We start from the raw sequence: 22,668 nt of genomic DNA on the forward strand, positions 1-22,668 counted from the left end.
CCAGCTGTATAAAGGAAAGGCATGGGGAAAGGAGAAGCTAAGGTAGAAAAAGCAGCAGAATCAGCAGACCCTGGAAAAGCCAGAAACAGAGGTGGGGCAGTCAGCGAAGGAAAACTAGCTACAAAAGGAACCTAGAAAAGCGGGTGGTGTATGCATAATCAGCAAGAAACGTAGAACAAAGTAGAAGTTGAAAAACCGGGAGAAGCAGAACCAGAAACAGATAAACAAAAGGTCAAATAATTGAAGAAATGAGAAGCATAGGGAAAAAGAGAAACATACAAAAATGGACAGAGTTTGAATAGACATTTTCCCAAAGATGGTACACAAATGGCCAAAAGAGATATGAAAAGATGCTCAACATTACTAGTCATCAAAAATGCAAAGCAAAACCACAATATCACCTTATACATATTAGGATGGCTACTATTTGGGGAAAAAAAGAATGAAAAGAAAAAAATAACAAGTGTTGGCAAGAATGTGAGGAAACTAGAACCCTTATATGCTTTTGGTGGGATTATAAAACAGAAGAACCATGATGGAAAACAGTAAGATGACTCCTCAGAAAATTAAAATAGACCTACCTTATAACCTAGCAATCCCACTTCCAAAATTCAAAGTAGAGTTTCAAAGAGACATTTGTATGCTTATATTCGTACTATTCACAATAGCCAAGAGCACCCCAAATGTCCATTGATGGATAAGTGTATAAACAAAAGGTGATATATACATACAGTAAAATAGTATTCAACTTTGAAAAGAAAAGAAATGCTGTTATATGCTACAATGTGTCCTCAACTTTGAGGACCCTATGCTAAGTGAGATAAACCAGTCGCAATAAGACAAATGCTATATCAGTTCAGTTGCTCAGTCGTGTCCGACTCTTTGTGACCCCATGGACTGTAGCACGCCAGTCTTCCCTGTCCATCACCAACTCCCAGAGCTTGCTCAAACTCATGTCCAAGGAGTCGGTGATGCCATCCAACCATCTTATCCTCTGTCATTCCTTTCTCCTCCTGCCTTCAATGTTTCCCAGCATCAGGGTCTTTTCCAATGAGCCAGTTCTTCGCCTCAGGTGGCCAAAGTATTGGAGCTTCAGCATCGGCCTCAGTTCTTGCAATGCATATTTAGTACTGATTTCCTTTAGGATTGACTGGTTTGATCTCCTTGCAGCCCAAGGGACTCTCAAGAGTCTTCTCCAAGTGAAAAACACGGAGTGAAAGTGAAAGTTGCTCAGTTGTGTCCAACTCTTTGGAACCCCATGAACTGTATGGAATTCCTAGGTCAGAATACTGGAGTGGGTAGCCTTTCCCTTCTCCAGGGGATCTTCCCAATCCAGGGATCGAACCCAGGTTTCCCACATTACAGTCAGATTCTTTACCAACTGGGAATCAGGGAAGCTATCAGGGAAGCCCATTCCTTTCGAACACCACAGTTCAAAGGCATCAAGTCTTTGGTGCTCAGTTTTTAATTTTCACATCCATACATGACTACTGGAAAACCATGGCTTTGACTAGATGGACCTTGGTTGGCAAAGTAATGTCTCTGCTTTTTAATATGGTGTCTAGGTTGATCATAGCTTTTCTTCCAAATGCTATGATTCCACTTAAATCCAGCAAGTAGGGTGGTTACCAGGATCAGGAAAGGAAGAAAGCATAGTTCTTGCTTAATGGGTACAAAGTTTCAGTTTTGCAAGATAAAAACATTCCAGAGATTAGTTTCACAATGATGTGAATATAGTGTAACCCTATATAAATGTATTCTTAAAAATGGTTATGATGGTAAATTTTATGTTTTTTATACTTAAAAAAGTTTAAAAAAGGGGGACTTTTGGTTTTCAGTTCTACATGTAAGAGCTTGGCAATTACCACTCTATTATAAATGTAAAAAGCTAAACAGACTGAAGAATCAACAACTCTCTTGAATCCTTAAGAAAGCGAAAAGCACAGGGCAAGATGCTGTCTCTAAAACCAAAGAGACAAACAGATGAATACAGGGAGAAGTGGCTTATCTGAGCAGAAACTCAGAGTGGAGAATGCTGCTTGAACAGTGCTGGGGCAGGAAAATCTGAATTACCTTTTGTGAAATGCTGGAGGCTCTATGTAGACAAGTCCTATGCCAACAAATTTGATAACCTAGATGAAAGCTATCTACAGACTCAATACCTATAAAATTTCAACAACTTTTTTTTTTTTGCAGAAATGGAAAAGCTGATTGTCAAATTTATATGAGATTGCAAAGGGGGCCCAAATAGTCAAAACAATTTCAAAAAAGAAAAACTTAAAGGACTCACACACATACCAATTTCAAAACTTACCACACAGCTATAGTAATCAAAACAGTGTGGTACCGGCAAATCTAAGGTTCGACATATATTAAAAATGGAATAGAATTGGGAGGCCAGAAATAAACCCAAACATTTATGGTAATTGACTTTTGACAAGGGTGCTAAGACCACTCAATAGAAGAAAGAAGGTGTCTCTTCAACAAACACTGCTGGGATGACTGGATATTCACATGCAAATAATGAAGCTGCTGCTGCTAAGTCGCTTCAGTGTGTCCGACTCAGTGTGATCCCATAGACCGCAGCCCACAAGGCTCCCCCGTCCCTGGGATTCTCCAGGCAAGAACACTGGAGTGGGTTGCCATGTCCTTCTCCAATGCATGAAAGTGAAAAGTGAAAGTGAAGTCGCTCAGTCGTATCCAACTCTTAGCAACCTACTGCTGCCTACCAGGCTCCTCCGCCCATGGGATTTTCCAGGCAAGAGTACTGGAGTGGGGTGCCATTGCCTTCTCCGAATAATGAAGCTGGATCCCTACTAATACTAATACCATACAGAAAAATGAACTTAAAGTGATAATACAAGAAACTGTAAAACTCTTAGAAGAAAACATAAAGATAAGTCTATTGATCTGGTCATGGATTCTTAGGAATGACCAAAAACATGAGCAGCAAAAGGAAAAAAATAAATTGGATTGGGGGTGATGAACATTGTTCTGCAATTTGATACTGGTGAGAGGTGCATAATATTGTGAATGTACTAAATGCCACTGAATTGTAGACTTTAAAATGGTTACAATGGTAAATTTTATGTTATGTATTTCAGCACACACACAAACACAAAAGAAGAGAAAGGGATGAAGCAGTCTTTGGGATGAAAGGCAGGATCCATGATACGATGCAACCCTGGCAAGGCAGACAGAAAGAGCAAGATGAAGTCTTGATGCCTGATATCTTTCTGCCTCTGATACTCTGAGGGTTGAGAATAGTTTCTGTCCTTATATTTCTGAGAAACCTATGAATCCTTGCAGTAAATATTGAGTCATTTGAAGCGAGTCACTGTTTTCTATAATAAAAAGCACTGTAACATAATTTCTATCACTGCCTACGCTCTTTTACTCATAGATTCACAGACTACTTATGCATTGATGACTAGTAAACCCATCCTTCTAAGCCAGGCCTTTCTCTGATGTTTTAGAACTTCAGCTATCTCAAGGATCAGCATGTTTTCTTGGTAGTCACCAACAAACCTCCTTATCTTTGCCTCTGCTGACTTGGGAAGGTAAAATTAGTAGTGTGCTTTCCAGTGCTGTTTTTCTCCCTGCCAACACTTTTTTGCTTTTTGAAAATGGGAAAAGCTCATCATGCCTGCCACTCTTCTATGCTGTGTTACCAGCTTTATTTCTACTCCACCTTGTGATGTAATACTAGGAGTACAGGAGATACTATCAAGGAGTCAGCTATTGCCATTACGTGGAGAAGAATTTCTCACCAAGAAAAAGTAAATATATTCACAAACACATTCACTTATTCAACTAAGGATATACTAGCTACCAGACAGTGGAAACTGTGTTGGACATGGCAGAAGAGGTCAGCATGGAGCTGACATTCTAGGGAGAGGACGGACAGACAAGGAACAATCAGGCGTGATTAAAAAAAATGCTGTGATAGGAATTACCTGGTTGGGTATTCCCATAACTCTATACTGATTGCAAACACGTGGTGACTGTCCACACACAAAGTTGGCTGCAAATTGGGGTCTTTGATTTCACAAAACAACAATAACAACAACAAAATTTAAGATGCCTTTTGGGGGACTTTTGGCTCACAATTCACAGAAGTAGTCTGATGAATTGGCAGATAGGATAGTGACAATCTGGGCATAGAATTATTCTTCTCTCCTACTAAGGACATAAATCCAGTTCTATATTGGAAATCTTTTAATTCATAAGCAGATTTCTATTACATTTTTTCTCAGATCAAGTGTTTTTATAATTATATCCCAGTTCCTTCTACAGAATTCACTAGGAAATCTGCAGTTTCCAGAGGATCTAGAGAATCAGGGAAGACATTAAACCTGTCCTCTAAACCAGGACTCAATGTGAAATATGACTATTTTCTAGATCCTTTATTGTTTAGGGGCTTCCCTTGTGGCTCAGCTGGTAAAAAATCCCCCTGCAATGTGGGAGACATGGGTTTGATCCCTGGGTTGGGAAGATCCCCTGGAGAAGGGAAAGGCTACCCGCTCCAGTATTCTGGCCTAGAAAATTCCATGGATTGTATAGTCCATGGGGTCACAAAGGGTTGGACACGACTGAGCGACTTTCACTTCACTTCACTTATTGCTTAGACAATGAGCTCTCCCTTGACAGGACAACAGAACTTTCACCAGTACCTGCACATTGCTATCTATACACTTTGTATGTTGTTTCTATACTCTTTAGAACTGACCTAATAGTCTCCAAATGGAGGAAACAGGCTGCAAGCCTCAGACATTTCTTATCTCTTAATCGGCAGGAGGAAACCAACAAGTGTTGAATTTTTTCCCCTTCTCTATACAAATTTAACTTATATGCAGAGTACATCATGAGAAACGCTGGACTGGAAGAACCACAAGCTGGAATCAAGATTGCCGGGAGAAATATCAATAAGCTCAGATATGCAGATGACATCACCCTTATGGCAGAAAGTGAAGAGGAACTAAAAAGCCTCTTGATAAAAGTGAAAGAAGAGAGTGAAAAAGTTGGCTCAAAGCTCAACATTCAGAAAACGAAGATCATGGCATCTGGTCCCATCACTTCATGGGAAATAGATGGGGAAACAGTGGAAACAGTGTCAGACTTTATTTTGGGGGGCTCCAAAATCACTGCAGATGGTGACTGCAGCCATGAAATTAAAAGACACTTACTCCTTGGAAGGAAAGTTATGACCAAGCTAGACAGCATATTAAAAAGCAGAGACATTACTTTGCCGACTAAGGTCCGTCTAGTCAAAGCTATGGTTTTTCCAGTGGTCATGAATGGATGTGAGAGTTGGACTGTGAAGAAAGCTGAGCACTGAAGAATTGATGCTTTTGAACTGTGGTATTGGAGAAGACTCTTGAGAGTACCTTGGACTGCAAGGAGATCCAACCAGTCCATTCTAAAGGAGATCAGTCCTGGGTATTCTTTGGAAGGACTGATTCTGAAGCTGAAACTCCAATACTTTGGCCACCTCATGCAAAAAGTTGACTCATTGGAAAAGACTTTGATGCTGGGAGGAACTGGGGGCAGGAGGAGAAGGGGACGACCGAGGATGAGATGGCTGGATGGCATCACGGACTCGATGGACGTGAGTCTGAGTGAATTCCGGGAGTTGGTGATGAACAGGGAGGCCTGGCGTTCATGGGGTCGCAAAGAGTCGGACGCGACTGAGCAACTGAACTGATACAAATTTAAAAGGAGGTATATCTTAAAATTCTTTGTTGCCATGATGACACCTGGCTCCACCTGAACTTTTCTCAAACCTTGAGCTAACCAATGTGTTTTTCTTATGGAAATGTTTGTCTTAAGCTATGTTAATGAACTATGTATTTACCCTAGACTCTTTCAAGTCAGTTCCACCTAAGACTCTGAACCTATTTGACAAACCTGTATGTTTTACTCATACATTGTTCTCCTAATCTAATCATTTTATGGCCTGGGATGACTCACCTGGTGCCAGTGTTATCTCAAAATGCATGTTGTGGGTGAGGGGCCTGGTGCCACTCTCAGTTTTGAGAAATCTCCTTTCTATAATTAACAGCTTTCTAGTAGCTATATAAGATCCATATAAAGACTAGCAGGGGGGCACTTTCTGCCCCCTTCTGATGTCTATGTCAGAAGCTTTCTCTACCTCTTTTATACTTTGGTGGTAGTTTAGTAGCTAAGTGGTGTCTGACTCTCGCGACCCCATGGACTATAGCCTGCCAGGCTCCTCTGTCCACAGGGATTCTCCAGGTAAGAATACTGGAGTGGGTTGCCATTCCCTTCTCCAGGGGTTCTTCCCAACCCAGGAATTGAACCCAAGTCTCCTGCATTGCAGACACATTCTTTACCGACTAAGCTCCAAGGGAAGATATCTATACTTTACACTTTAATAAAATTTTATTACACAAAAGCTCTGAGCAATCAAGCCTCGTCTCTGGCCCCGAATTGAATTCTTCTCCTCCGGAGGCCAAGAATCCCAGTGTCTTTCATGGTTCAGTAACAACATTTCAGTGGCTCAGATGGTAAAGAATCTGCCTGCAATGTGGGAGACGTGGGTTCAACCTCTGGGTTGGAAAGATCCCCTGGAGAAGGAAATGGCAACCCACTCCTGTATTCCTGCCTGGAGAATTCCATGGACAGAGGAGCCTGGTGGGTCACAGTCCATGGGGTGGCAGAGTCAGACCTGACTAACTGAGCAACTCAGTCAGACTGAGTGACTAACAAACAAAACAATATACAAGCAAGTGTCAGAAACAAGCAGAACTTGTCAAACGGAGCACAGAATACCCAGTGAGTGCTATCATGCAATACATCTTCCACTTTTCTAAAAAGCAGAGAATTAGTATGGACTAACAGAGCTAGAATCACACAGAATTTTTCACTATATTTACAGGTAACTAATTCTGACACTAACTGGAATGAAAGAAATTAGAGTAGATGTGAGGAATGGAGAAAATACCTGGTGGTTCTAAGCATGTGAGGGGAGGTATGGAGAGAGAAGTAGCCCTAAAACAGGAGAACAGAGTCAGAGTCAGAGTCAGAGTCTCCCCAGAGATCATCAGCATCAGACACAAGAATCCATACCTAGGGTATGGGAATGATCAGTTCCCTTATTACAGAGCTCCGTCTGTCACACAAGTGCCTTAGATAAAAAGAAATACTGGAATGCTTTATAGACAATGGATTTGGAACTCAAAAGGCCCAACAGTATTTGTTAAAAGGATCCAGATGTTTTAAAATCTGGGTACAAAGTTGCTTTAAATCCCTCACCCAGTTGACAGCTTCAAAGAACCCTGATATAAATGGCATATCCGAACATAATGCATTACAACAGGACCCATTATCACACATACTTTGGCTACGCAGAGGATCCGATCTCAATGCTATAATGTACATGCGTAACCCTTATAGGAAAAGTCTGGTAACAAGTAGGCTAACAGTTGCTGGTGTGTCTAGGCTCCATCACCAGCAATGATGTCACTTATATAGTGTGGCTGTATCTTTACCTTCTCCATCTTTAGCACTGTTTAGAAGAAATGTGTGTGTGTGTGTGTGTGTGTGTGTGTACATGATTAAAGCAGAACAACAGATATTTGAAAACTGTTAATACGCCAAGTACTCTATACTAAGCATTTAGGATTAAACACAGAAGCTCTTCCTGCCCTTGAGGAAATTACAGTCTAATGGGAAAGATGGACTTTAAACAAAGAATCAGGGATAATTAAGCAGATAATTACACATATGTAAAGTACTACAAAAAACATAAAGGAATGGATCACACAGCAAATCTATACTTATCTGGGAACGTCTGGGAATCCTCCCTCGCCTTCTACTGAGGAAAGGATTTTAAAACAAGATGGAAAGGATGAGTAGGAATTTTCTAGAAAAGGCCTTAGGAAACACAGGTAGACAATATAAAGACAGCAGGCATATTTTTGCAGATGCTAAGCCCCTTGCCAGGAACCACTATATAATCAAGATCAGTACAGTTCAGTTCAGTAGCTCAGTCATGTCTGACTCTTTGTGACCCCACGGACTGCAGCATGCCAGGCTTCCCTCTCTATCACCAACCCCCGGAGTTTGCTCAAACTCATGTCCATCAAATCGGGTGATGCCATCCAACCATCTCATCCTCTGTCTGCATTGCTAATCAAGATAGCTGTTGACAATAGCTGGTGATTCTGATGGTTCAGTCAGATACAGGAGTTGGTAGGATGTTCTGTCTTAGGACCAAGTACGTCATCTGGTGTTGCCAGAAACAAAAACATCCCTGAGCCCGTGAGCACCAGGAAGGCTGCCAAGCAGGGTGGCTGCCCAGTGGAAATCAGGGCCCAAGAGAGAGAAAGGCAGGTTTAGCAGGACTCTGGCAAATATATTGAGAATAACGGGAGCTGGGTTTCTTACAACTCTAGAGGAGGTTACAAATAAGAAGAGGAAAATGCAGAAGGAAATCGGTGATACTGGTTTGGAGATACTGGTGTAAATTCATGGTTTTCAACAGACGTAGCTAGACACGAAAATACAGACATATGTGAGAGAGAAAGAGAAGGGAGGGGAGGGAAGAAGAGAGAGAACAAACTTTCTAAGTGTCCACTGAAAGGGCCTAGAGCACTGATTAACTCAGTAGCAATGTAGTAATTTATACTCAGATCTTGACTTCTAATTATCATTCTCCACTAAAAGACAGTTTAGTGAGTTCTTAGGCTACTACAAGTCTGAGGATAAAATAAGATGAACCTAGAACATCTTTGTGTGCCATAAACAAAAGGATGTACTCAAAGAATGATGAGGTTATCTCAGAAGGACACAAGAGTCAGAGGCTCTTATCTAATCGGGAACAATTTGAGAACAATTTAAAATAATGAATAAGTGAATAATAATTAAATACAGTAGGAGTTTAGTGGTCCATATCGAAAGAAAGACAGACAGAAAGAAAGACAGGAAGGAAGCACAGAAAGAAGGACAGGCAGCTTTTCCTTAAATGAGAAAGTCTACAAAAAAATGTAAACGGGATAATGGAATTTTCTTTTTCTTACTTACGGCTTGTCGGGTTATGTACTTCCCTGTGTGTGTGTGCTTAGTCGGGTTTGACTCTTTGCAACCCCAGGGTCTGTAGTCCACCAGCCTTCCCTGTCCATGGGATTATCCTGGCAAGAATACTGGAGTGGATTGCTATTTCCTGCTGTACGGGATCTTCACGACCCAGGGATTGAATCTGCATCTACTGTTGTCTCCTGCATCGGCATGCACATTCTTTACCGCTAAGCCATCTGGGGAGCCCCCAGAAGAAAGTCTAACATTTAATTAAAAAAAGAAACCACATCTCAAATAGTAAATACATAAAAAAATGTTCATTCCTTCTGACAATGAATGCAAATTAGCCTTAAGGCATCATTTTATACCTGCCTGGCTTTTATTATAGTCATTTGTTTACCTAAATGAAGGTTTGCTTTGTAATATGATAACTGCAAAGGGTTTATTCTTTGTTTTCTAAGCACTGTTATATAAAGTGACTCATAAACTCATAATCCTTACAAAAACTCTAGGAAGAAGATTCAATTATTTTTTCCACTGTACAGAAGCCATTGAGCCTTACAGACTTAAGCAGCTTGCCTGAAGTGACACAGCTGAGAAGCCATGTAAGTGGGCTATGAACCCAGGCAGTTTGGCTCCCAAGCTTTTAACCTCTGACAAGCTGCTATGATATTTATACAGGGCTGAGGTACTGAAACCTGATACAATCCTTCTGAAGAGCAATGAGGCCATGCCATCCTTACAGTCATCACATCCTCAGAGTCTAATTATAAATTGATGAGAATTTATCCTAAGGAGTGGTACATTCACAAGGATATTCTCTATTATGGAAACATTTTAGATGACCAATAAGGAAATGGGTTAATTATGATTCATCAACTTGGCAGAACATTCTACAGTCATTTAAAAATGATAATTATGGAGATATATGGAAAATAGTGAAATGTTTACAATACAATATTAAGTTAAAGAATACAAAGCATATATATACTGGGAAATATGTAAACATTGTCTGTACATAAAAGGAACAGATTAAAAGGTAAAATCTTAAAATGAAAATAGCTGTTAGAAAGGGTTTCCCTGGTGGCTCAGATGGTAAAGAATCTGCCTGCAATGCAGGAGACCTGGGTTTGATCCCTGGGTCAAGAAGTTATCTTGGAGAAGGGAATGGCAACCCACTTGAGTATTCTTGCCTGGAGAATTCTATGGACAGAGGAGCGTGGCAGGCTACAGTCCATGGGGCAAAGAGTCAGACACAACTGAGCAACTAACATACGCCGAAAGCCATGGGATAATTGTTTACTCTTTCAAATATTTTTATGATGTTTACAACAACAAAAAATAGAAATTAAATACTCTCCCAACATACTCTATTAACACTAGTCTAGAGAGCGATGCAAGAATGCTCTTCATACTTTCCCAACCCTCCTTAAGCAGGAGATTAGTGGTGATCATGTCCATTTACATGGAAACTTGTTATATATTTTAAAAGACAATAAAATAATATACATTTTATAATGCAATATAATCAAACACACACACAGCTAGAGCACACACACTGGAATATCTATTCAGACTATCTCTAGGTGGTGAGATTACAGGGAATTCTTTCTTTTTCTTCATACTGTTTTTGAACTTCATGTTATATACAGGTTGCTTTGTTCAGTTGTTTCTGACTCTTCACGACCCTATGGACTATAGCCTGCCAGGCTCCTTTGTCCATGGAATCTTCCAGGTGAGAATCCTAGATGGGTTGCCATTTCCTCCTCCAGGGGATCTTCCCAACTCAGGGATTGAACTCGAGTCTCCTGAGTTGGCAGGCAGATTCTTTACCACTAGTGCCACCTGGGAAGCCCGTTATACACATGTGCTCATTTCTAATAACTTCGTAAAAAGAATTGTATTGGTAAGCTATTATAAACTAACCTACTTAATAATAATATACTTTGGTAACCAACTTTATAATTTCAACAGAAAAACAGGATAGTTTTCTCATATCATTTATTCTATACTTGGAGTTCACTAATTCTGTCCTTTGGGTTAGACTCATCAACAATTATGTCTCATGCTAGTAATCCAAAAGTGATCAATCGACAATCTACCTACTTATAGTTTATGTACAGGTCCAACTCTTATACACTCAAATCATGACCAATGAATCCATGTCAAGAAGGAAATGCCATTCATAATGACTTAATTTTAAGGATTTAAATGTTTTCCTTAAATTAATACTTCTTACTGTAAACTTTAAAGCCTAGTAGAAAAATTTTGGAAAGTCATATTCCCTAGCAAGAGAATTGGTAAGAAAATAACCCTAAATTATTAGTGAAAGTGAAGTCGCTTAGTCAGGTCCAACTCTTTTTGACCCCATGAACTAAACAGTCTGTGGAATTCTCTAAGCCAGAATACTGGAGTGGGTAGCCTTTCCCTTCTCCAGGGGATCTTCCCAACCCAGGGATTGAACACAGGTCAGGCGTGTTCTTTACCAGCTGAGCCACGAGCACGGAGTCTTAGCCATTGGACCACCAGGGAAGTCCCCCTTAATTATTAGGTAGAAATATATAACATTGCTGCTAAGTCGCTTCAGTCGTGTCTGACTCTGTGTGACCCCATAGATGGTAGCCCACCAGGCTCCCCTGTTCCTGGGATTCTCCAGGCAAGAACAATGGAGTGGGTTCCCATTTCCTTTTCCAATGCATGAAAGTGAAAAGTCAAAGTGAAGTCCCTCAGTTGTGTCCGACTCTTAGTGACCCCATGGACTGCAGCCCACCAGGCTCCTCCGTCCATGGGATTTTCCAGGCAAGAGTACTGGAGTGGGGTGCCATTGCCTTCTCCAATATATAATATTATCATCAAAAATAAATGATGACTTTCAGTAAGTACTTTTAAGACAGTTTAATTGTTTTATTTTAAAATTAGGAAAAATCTTGAAATCTGAATATACTCTGAGGTTGAGAAAAAACAAATATCAGAAATCAGGAGAAAGAATAAATGAATAGAAAAGAAGGAAAAATAAGAGCCAAAACTTAGAGGGCCCTAAGAATAAAAAAATAATTCCAGAATAGGAGGAATTAGATTATAAGCAAATTTTAAGCCCAGCACAGTCAATAAATATCCATAGGAATGGATTATGATGATGACAAAGGTTTAGGAATATTACATCTGCCAGGAGGAGGGACTATTAGGGAAGAAAAGAAAATGCTATAGAGTATAGCAAAAAACCAGTCATATTCAAAACTAACTGAAGTCTTTCAAAAATGGAAGGAATTTTATCTATTTGGCATGGTTTTAAAAATGTAAGCCTGTGTGAAGGAATGGATACTATGAACATCTGGTATGTTCTATCATATGAGTATTAAAGTGGGCATCTAAAATGCGAAAAGTCCTAAACATGAGAACGAGACTAATATATTCAGTGTCTCAGATCTGATTGGTTAAAATAGAGATCATTTCATCCAATCTCATCCCGGCATACGTGTGGATCAAGGATAACGCGTAACACGGTTCTTCCTCTTGTAAGTTATTAAATGGCACACAGAGGCAATGGAGCCAAGCTATCCCGAAAGTTCTCTCCCTTTTGCCTATGCCAAGCATGATTTTCATTCTTTCAAGCCATTTCTTCCTCAAAAGAGTTCACCAAAGTTGTCATCCTTCCTATCAGCAGCCCCACTGGGCTCTGATGAGTGACATCCAGACATTTAAACTCAAAAGCTGCTTCAGAAGGGAGTTATTAAAATTCAAATGAGCTGGGCATATTGAAGAAGAAAACACTCGTTTGCATGCACACCTCCGCATTTGGCCATCCCATTTAGACCCATAGAGCAGGGTCTGGTTTTGTCTTTGTAAATGGGTTTCCGAGGCGGAGGTCAGCCTCCCACGGCCCCCACTCCTCTGGGGTCATCATTAGTAATGTGTAAGGCTGAATAGATTTTCCTTGGAATCTAGTCAGGAAACCTGACAAAAAGGCAGCCCTCTCCCACAACCTGAAAATGCCAAAAATCTGATTGGTAATAAGGCATTTTTTAAATACTTCATTTACTTGTCTTCAAATAGCTTTAATAGCAAGATTTTACATAATATTTCTGATGTCAATTTCACCTGATGTTTTTTCAGTTTTGGAACAGAATATTTCCTATTGTATCATGACAGACCAATCATAAAAATGTTACATTTTATCAAGAATTTTCCACAAGATTCAGAGAAAATTCACTTCTGCTAAGAAATATGAATCTAGGCAGCAAAAGGACACTTTAGTCACTAGAAAAGGAGTCTGTGTTTCATTTGGTTTAAGAATCTAATAAGATCTAATAAGAAATATATCATGGAAAAATCTCACATTAGCATCATTCTAAAAGTTTATAAAATATCAGTGAGCAAACTAACAAAAACAAACCAACAAAAAACTAGAGCAAAAATATATGTTCCTAGAATTATTCTAGCCATGGAAATTTTAGATGTTCCTAGAATTATTCTAGCCATGGAAATTTTAGATATTCCTTTAGTAAGAATTCAATTTTCTATTAATGGAGCCATCTCTGCTACAATATCTACTTTAAAAAGCTTACTTTATGGCAATACATAAACAACTCCATATTATGTGTAATAAATGGCACGGTCATATATACACATATCTTGTGTGACAATGATGTAACATTATACCAACTTTTACTGAAGATATGAAAAGCAAGTTAGCATCCTCACAACTCTAGGATAACAGCACAATTCTGGAACTCCAGAAACTAAGGGAATTTATATCCAAGCTATGAAAGTAGTTTATAACTTGGAAGCTCCAGGGATTACTGTACCCAGTAGAAACTTAGACAACAAACATGACCTCTAACGTCCCTTCCAATGGTAAGATTTTATTCCTCCATGACCTCCATTAATCAAATTTTCTTCCTCCAGATGTCTGCACTTTAATTTGTTTAAAGACTTTTCCCCTAAAATTTGGATGGATTTGTTGTAATACAGGCATCGGTTTTGCCCAGACTGACACAATCAGCCCAATGAAGAATGAAACTAGCAAAACGTCAATGAAAGGACATTACATAAAACTGGTTCCTGAGCCACAACACACTCAGTTTGGATCCATTTTTTCCTCAAAGCATAAATTTATAGATGTGTAGCATTAACGCACATTTACTTAAAAATTTATGTGGGATTATTTTGGCTCCAGTTAAAAACAAAAGCACTAAATCTCTGTCGGTTGTTGGTGGCAGCAACAAAAAATCACAAAGGCATTATTGCAAAGAAGAAGAACACAAACTAAAATTAAGAACTAGAGCCAGTGATTCCAACAACATAGAGTGATCACACAAAGTTCAAGAAGACCTACCTCCAAGTCAGATCCTGTAATACAAACGTGTGTTTTCTCTTTTTAGGTCACACTCACTTGAAACTGACAATAAAAGTAATGCGCACTTATACTTTTGAAATGGCCAAATGGAAGATTAGATATTAGATTGGTAATTTCAGGAGGATACACAGTATGTATGTTTGTGTATTACTTATTTTGTAGTTGGTCTCCTAGTCAGCTCTACTGCAAAGATGATCTGGCAGGGGGAATGATTCACCCTTTCAGATTTGTACTGTTTAATCTACAGAAGAAGGCGATGGCACCCCACTCCAGTACTCTTGCCTGGAAAATCCCATGGATGGAGGAGCCTGGTGGGCTGCAGTCCATGGGGTCGCTAAGAGTCAGACACAACTGAGCGACTTCACTTTCACATTTCACTTTCATGCATTGGAGAAGGAAATGGCAACCCACTCCAGTGTTCTTGCCTAGAATCCCAGGGATGGGGGAGCCTGGTGGGCTGCCGTCTATGGGGTCGCACAGAGTCGGACACGACTGAAGCGACTTAGCAGCAGCAGCAAGCAGCAGCAATCTACAGAAGCAAGCTTAGGGCATACAAACTTAACAGGTAGAAAGAAAGAGTTCAAGAAATGTGCTCACTTGCCTTTTTTTCCTCCCGTAACGAAGAAGCCAATGGCTGCTCTAATAAAACTGCTTTCAGGCAAATAGCTGTAGTCAGTAGGCACTGTGGAGACAGAAAATGATCAAATTAACCATGAACTTGGCAGGACTAATGAAGGAAAGATAATGCTCTCATGCTGCCATATCAACCTAGAGACAGAGCGGAGATGTTTATGCCATTAATCTCAGAACAGTACTCTGTGGTTGCAACTAATTCTATTAGATTAAGTGGCTGGCCTTGAAGTAATCACTGAGACTATACAAGCAAATCTAAAATGGTGGTAGATCTGGGAGGGGCTGGGAAAAACCACAGAAGGCGAAAATTGTACTGAAGTGTTTAAAAAAAACACCACCACCCTTTTCCACTTTGACATATCAATGAACTCCAATCCAGTGACCTCCTCTGTGTCAGCAAGGAGTCCTAAGCTGGACTTCTAAGCTGAGACCACCATTCTATGGGCTATCAAGGGCATCCTGAGTCAGATACATGAACCATGGAAATACGTCCATTAGTATTAATGCTAGCCACTCTTACTTCATGAGACAGGGACCTCTATGTGACCAACACATACAAAAAACCAGATGTGCCTGCTGACCTGAAATAGCAAAGCAGTGACATTTATGCTAATTGAGTCCTGGGAGTTTCCTAGATTCTTTTCCTCCTGGTTCCCCATATTGTTTCATGAGATGGTTTTGACTGGGATAGATGGCTCCACTGGAAAATTCCATCAGAAATGAGCAGTTGTACTTTTCCAGACACACAGTCATTTTGCTCCAAAGAACCTGAGTGTAAGATGATTCACTACAACTGACCTTGAATATATGTGGGCCAGACTATGTAGCCCATAGCATAACAATGACAAGCCTATGTAAAAAAGCAAAAGCCTGACATAAACATGCTATTTTTACCAGGACATTGAGAGACCACTGTCCTTCAGGACTAGCATTACCAAGGGTTTCCAATATGACAATGTTTTTATTTTCTTTTTCCAGTTTCAATATGACAGCGTCTCTGGTATCTCAGTTGGTAAAGAATCCGCCTACAATGCAGGAGACCCTGGTTCGATTCCTGGGCCGGGAAGATCCCCTGGAGAAGGGATAGGCTACCCTCTCCAGTATTCTTGGGCTTCCCTGGTAAAGAATCTGCCTGCAATGAGGGAGACCTGTGTTCGATCCCTGGGTTGGGAAGATCCCCTGGAGAAGGGAACAGCAGTATTCCTGCCCACTCCAGAATCCTTGCCTGGAGAATTCCATGGACAGAAGGGAGAATTCCATGGACAGAAGGGAGAATTCTATGGACAGAAGGGAGAATTCCACGGACAGAAGGGAGAATTCCACGGACAGGGGAGCCTGGCAGTCTACAGTCCGTGTGGTTGCACAGAGTTGGACACAACTGAGCAACCTTCACTTCACTTCACAGTATGACAGCTTTTAAATGTATAAAGCTCATTATGTGGGGAATGCTGTGGAACCATGCCCTATTTCTATAGCTAAGGAGTGACTGAAAGGCAGGGAAACAGTAATTACAGGGAAACAGTGGCCCACATTTCTGGTAGTGCTGTCGGTAGACTTCCTGTCAGGGGATATGTGAAACTAGGTTTTAATGAGGAATCTTTGGTACCTAAACCTCCCTGGCCTGAGTCCAAGGGAGCTAGTGGTCAAAATTCTATAAAGAGCAAGGAGCAGATATAGGTCCCAGTGTATTACACCGATGTCTTCCCCAGAAAATCTCCAAGTACATACATAAATTAAGCATGTGGGAACTGCAAATATTTTTATTGCTTTTATTAAAAAGCAATAGAAATAGAAAAAATCTTGTTGCATTAAGACCTAGGATTTTAATTCCAAGGCCAAGGAGATGCACATCTTTAAAAGTACTTACCTCAGTCTTTTCTCAGTGCAGTGGCCAGAAGAGCTCCAGCCATATGAGGAGTCTTTTAATGAAACAGGAATGTTAGGCAAACTAGATTACATCTAAGCAAGTAAAAAGAACTCTGTTCCAGGCTTCAAGGATCTGATTCCTAGTTTCTGATTTCTCACTAAGCTTGTACCTATGTCATGTAATCTTCCTGAGTCTTAGGTTCTTTGTAAAATACGGTGTTAGACCCAACATCTCAACTGATCTCTAAGGAAGGAAGAGAGGGAGAGTGAAAAGAGCACAGGCTTTGGCGGCTGACAGATCTGATTTCAAACCGTGTATTTCCCACTTAACTGCTGTGTAACCCTGGGCAAGTCAGGAGACTTCTCCATGGTCCATCTTCCTCTGATGTAAAAGAGGGACAGTAACGCGCAGCCCTGAGGGTGGCTGTGAAAATTAACGCTCTTAACAAAGTAGACAGCCCCATGTCAGCACCTCCTTCCAGCTCCCATGGTCTATGACTCCAATCTTACCCGAGGTTCTACTTTGACTTGAGGACAGAGTAGACAGATGAAGATGTCCTAGAAGCCAGATGGCATTTGACTGAAGACCAATCACCCCAGACACACTGATGACCTATGAATGAAATGTCAACAGTTCAACGATGGGCAAGATACAAATTCCACTCAATAAAAGGCCACACACAGAAGGCCGCTAATCTTTTGTGAGGTGGTAGCTTGGCTGGTAATGAGAAGTTCTATGACAAGATGTACTCTCCTCTGTGTAGTACACTAAATGTGGGACACAGAGGTGATCAATAAGTGTTGCTGAATGAAAATGAATTAATCTATCGGTCATGACAGAAGGGATCAGTGATTGTCTCAGATTTCACTGAGTCAGACTGGTCTAAAGGAGTTTTCAAAAAATGGGAAAAGAAAATCCAAAATGATAGTTGCTTAGGACTAAAATAGGTTTAAAAGTAGAAGGAGATATTATTTGGTTCTGTTCTTTAAACAGTGCTCTATTACTATTTTACCATTCATAATATGATCTTTTAAATAATATTTTTCATTTATAGTTTTTTTTTACCCAAGTGATAGCAATGTAAGTTTCAGGAATTTTTTGAGAATATTTACATTCATACATGCAAAAGACAGTTTCTTCTGTTCCAGGATTTGTTTGCTTTCAAAGGCATGAATTACTATAACTTCTTCATGTGGTGAGTATTATAACTAGCTATATTTTACACACACACAAAAAGACAAACAAGTATGCCAGGTGAAAGCCTAGGACACAAAGTTCTCATGTGGTAAGAATGCAACTATGCAGAGAAAATAAGAACACTTATAAAGAAATATGACTGCATGTGAGTAGCAGCTGCTTCAGGCTGAGAGGAGCCTCAGTGATATTTTTTTAGCTTCTTCCATTCAATGAATGTCATGACGTTTTAAACAAAAATCTGAAAATATAAAATCATTTCTAAGCAGATGGACATTTTTATTCTTTAGCCAAGAATAACTCTGACAATTATTCACCCAAATACTTTTAGTGACATCTAAACTAGTGCCTCTTGACCATTCAGCTTAGTTATCTGCCCTACCCTTTGACTGCCTTCTATTTTTCCTTGTCTGGAGGGCCTAACATTCTTTGCAGGGTCAGGTTTTAATTTTTAAGAGAAACCAAAGCAACTTAAGTTAACTCAATAATTCCAGCTTTCTTTTTTTCCAGAGGTGGTGTATTTTGGTCAGCAAATACAGGGCCCTAAGCGGTTTTCCACTGCCCCTGGAACTCACCATGAATAACCAGAGATTTCCCCGTTTTCTATGTAAGACAGTTTGTATCATGAGAGAGAAAAAGATAACAAAGGGGAATAAGGATTTGAAAGGATCTGAAATTCCACTTAAGGACTTGAAATTCTTCTCACCTGAGTTAAAGTTCTAATGACTTCATTAAGTCTGCCTTGAGACTGAGAGGACTGGATGGCTTCTGACTTCAGCTGAAAGAAAAAGGAGAAATAACCATTCAAAAAAGTAGATAATGATACCCCCACCATATGAGCTGTCAACATCTAAGCTATGGAATAACTTCTTCTTCTTCTAAGTCACTTCAGTCGTGTCCGATTCTGTGAGACCCCATAGACGGCAGCCCACCAGGCTCCCCCGTCCCTGGGATTCTCCAGGCAAGAACACTGGAGTGGGTTGCCATTTCCTTCTCCAATGCATGAAAGTGAAAAATGAAAGTGAAGTCGCTCAGTCGTATCTGACTATTAGCAACCCCATGGACGCTGCAGCCTTCCAGGCTCCTCCATCCATGGGATTTTCCAGGCAAGAGTACTGGAGTGGGGTGCCATTGCCTTCTCCAATGGAATAACTTATGTCCTTATATTTCAAAAACAAAAACCGTGAGCTCCTTGAGGGCAAGATCCATGTTTTATTAAATTACTGATATCCTAGGGCCAGTTCAGTGTGGCAAGTAGCAATCACTTAATATACCTTTACTGTATGAACAAAGGAATGCCTTAGAATTACTTGTAAATTTATACATACATATGGGCTTCCCTGGTGGTTCAGAAGGTAAAGAATCTGCCTGCAATCAGGACACTCGAGTTCAGTGCCTGGGTCGGGAAGATCCCCTGGAGAAGGGAATAGCAACCCACTCCAGTACTCTTGCCTAGAGAATTCCATGGACAGAGGAGCCTGGAGGACGATAGTTCTTGGGGTCACAAAGAGTCAGACGTTACCGAGAGACTAACACATTCACTTTCTTTCAAGTCTACAGTAGAAAAGCTTTTAAAGTTTTTAGAAACTTTTAAAGTTTATAGAAAGCATAATTACATAGATACATATTTAAACATTACAGATGCAAAGTGGAGTTTCCTATTTCAAATTCTTGAAATTTCTTAGAATCCATTTGCTTTCCTCAGGCAGAGAACTTTATGGAAAGTATATAAGTTGACTAGGTTTAACTCCTATAACCCAAATAAAACAAGGAACAAATTTCTATAAAAAGAATTCTTGGCCAAGAGCATATATAAAGACACCAGAGAGCCCAGTGTAACCATTACCATGAGCATATATCGGTCTTCCTTAGCATGTTGAGATATTAGGTATTCTCTCCTAGCTGTGACTATGCACACATTTAGGTGTCACTCCCATTTTTTTTTTTTACCTGCATTACATCCCCTTCGGAGCCTACCAAGGCCACCATGCCGTGAAGAGCTGCCAAGCAAAGCATTGTGGGAGCGCCCTGAAAACAAAGCATCAGAAAATGTCAAGAGGGGAACAATCCTTGGGTTTGAATTTGATAAGAATTATATCACAGAGAAACAAATGGTCAAAAGGGTACAAAATTTGTAGGGTCAACACAACCTACATCACTGAATTGAGGAAGGCAGCAGACTTGAATAAAGTAAACAAGTTAAAGTTGTTAGATACCAGGTGGCTTCTTGTTATTTTTTAGTTTTCAAAACCACAGTGCTGTTATAAAATTAAAACACTAACAAAATAGCCAGTTAAAAAAAAAACTACAATGGTTAACAGGATGTATCATTTATAAGGCATTAAAAGTACATTGTCTCTTTCATTTGATACTGCCTATTTTATGGTTAAGCTTTTACGGCAGCGCCTATAAATGGTCCAATAAAGTGGCTCTTTTTCCTTTATAAAAATATAAAATAACATGCAGGAGGTGCCTTCTACCTCTGTTAGGACAGTTTTGATCCAGGCCGGAAGCAATCTGTTGCCCAAGTCTTCAGCTTTTCCATGTCCACACACAGACAAGCCGTGAATTATGTTTCCTAACGCCAGGGCAAAACCTGAAGTCTGTTAGAAATAAATTTTAAAAAGAAGTGAGAGAAAAGAAGACTGGCACAGATCAAGAATGTTCATGTACAGCAAAACAAGCACTTTGAGGGGCTCCTTTCCTACAGACATGTTCTGTTGCCATCTGTACATCAGAGAAAATCTAGATCATTAAATCTACATCATTAAAAAATCTAGACTAGTTTGCAATAAAAATTGCAGCCTAATTGTAAGTAATTCAGTTTCAGTGAGTGGTATATTTCAGGAAAAGAACACTGCACTAGTGATTGACTTGGGTCAAACACAATCCAAATTCTAAGAAGACAGTTAGAGTGAAAATATCAAGGTGAATCACCCAAGCCTAGTCAATCTCCAAACAAGAGGAGAAAAAGTCCTGCAATGAGTACAGCATACGAAAATTCTACATTTTGGTGTTTGCAAGAGCAATTCTTTTTTTCACATTACTTTTGTTATTGAAGTATATAGTTGATTTACAAGGCAAAATCTATTCTGAATGTAAGCCAATAGGCCTATAACCATAAAATAATAACAGTAAAATACAACATAGGCTTAACACCTGGCCTGAATCCTGTAATAACCCACAATGGCCAATATTAAGACTTTGGAGAAATCTAAAAAACAAACAACCAAGGAAACAAAGTCCAAACAGGGAAATTCTAGAGCATGCAGAATCAGAAGGAGCACTGTTCCCCACTCCAACTTTAAAAAATTATGGCACAATATGCGTAACATAAAATTTACCATCTTAACCATTTTAAGTGAACAGTTAATGGTATGAAGTACCTTCACAAAGCTGTGTGACCGTCACTCCCAGTCATCGTTAGAACCTTTTTCATTTTGCAAAACTGAAGTTCTATACCCATTAAACTTTAATCCCCTATCGCTCCTGCCTCAGCCTCTGGCAACCACCATTCTACTTTCTGTCTCTACACTTCTGATCGCTCTGAGAACGTCACATCAGCAGAAACATGCAATGCTTGTCTTTTTGCTATGGGCCTGTTTCACTCAACATAATGCCCTCCAGGTTATCCACGTCATAGCCTATGTCACCATTTCCTTCTTTTTGAAAGCTGACTAATATTTCAGAGGGAACATTTTAAGGGTATTTCATTTACATTGCAGTAATCTAAATTTTCCTATATATTTAGTCATGAGCAGAGATTGTCTGCCTTGAATTTGTGGAGGTTTTACTTGATTATTCTATGTATTTTTATCTTCATGAATTTTTATCTCTAGCCTTACATAACTCTTCTATTCCCTAGCCATGTGCTTTAAGATTTTATACAGAGCAGTAATTGGAGAGAGCAAAAAGACTTTCATACTCATACCAAAAAAGAAAAAAGTGTCTATAGGGGATAAAGAGAGTAAAAGATGTCTGTAGATACTGGCTAAAGCTGTGGATAAGAATTAGACGTTTCTCATTTCTGGGCACAAAAAAATACTTCATTAAAGTCAAATTCAGAGTAAATCAGAACTAGGACATCAAAGCAGCCTGAAACCCACAGAGAAATAACCAGAAATTCCACCTGCTGGTTGTTGTCCACTAACAGTCGAAGCTTGTTCATGATATCTTCAGCCTCCACAGCCTCAACGATGCCAGCACTGAATGCAGATGTACATACACAGCTGAGGGTATAGGCAAGGACCTGGGAAGAAAAGACAGCAGAAACATGGGTCTTCATGAGGGGAAATGAAAGCACACGGCTTAGTTGACACGAATACTTTCTCAAACTTACTCCTAGGATAAGGATCGTATTTGAGTATGTCCACTATGGACCGGGCACTGTTCTGCCACCTAACTATTTGTTGCTGTTGTTATATTATTGTTGCTGCTGTTGTTTAGCCACTCAGTTGTGTCTGACTCTTTGCAATCCCATGGACTGTAGCCCACCAGGCTTCTCTGTCCATGAGATTTCCCAGGCAAGAACACTGGAGTGGGTTGCTATTCCGTCCTCCAGGGGAGCTTTCCAACCCAG

The 22,668-nt window shown here is 40.0% G+C and overlaps 1 protein-coding gene across 1 annotated transcript in view; it reads right to left on the reverse strand.

The window, feature by feature from the left end:
* FOCAD (focadhesin) overlaps positions 1–22,668 on the reverse strand; it is a 294,818-nt gene that overhangs the window by 22,562 nt on the left and 249,588 nt on the right. Inside the window, exons 30-35 of the mRNA XM_040238382.1 lie at positions 22,219–22,338; positions 20,570–20,692; positions 20,040–20,117; positions 18,796–18,867; positions 17,405–17,507; positions 14,997–15,077 (exon numbers count right to left, since the gene is read on the reverse strand). Of these exons, the coding sequence (XP_040094316.1) occupies positions 14,997–15,077; positions 17,405–17,507; positions 18,796–18,867; positions 20,040–20,117; positions 20,570–20,692; positions 22,219–22,338 (577 nt within the window). The remainder of the gene's footprint in view (positions 1–14,996; positions 15,078–17,404; positions 17,508–18,795; positions 18,868–20,039; positions 20,118–20,569; positions 20,693–22,218; positions 22,339–22,668) is intronic.

The sequence above is a fragment of the Oryx dammah genome, unplaced genomic scaffold (genome assembly GCF_014754425.2).
Source record: "Oryx dammah isolate SB20612 unplaced genomic scaffold, SCBI_Odam_1.1 HiC_scaffold_1, whole genome shotgun sequence".
Classification (NCBI taxonomy): Eukaryota; Metazoa; Chordata; class Mammalia; order Artiodactyla; family Bovidae; genus Oryx; species Oryx dammah.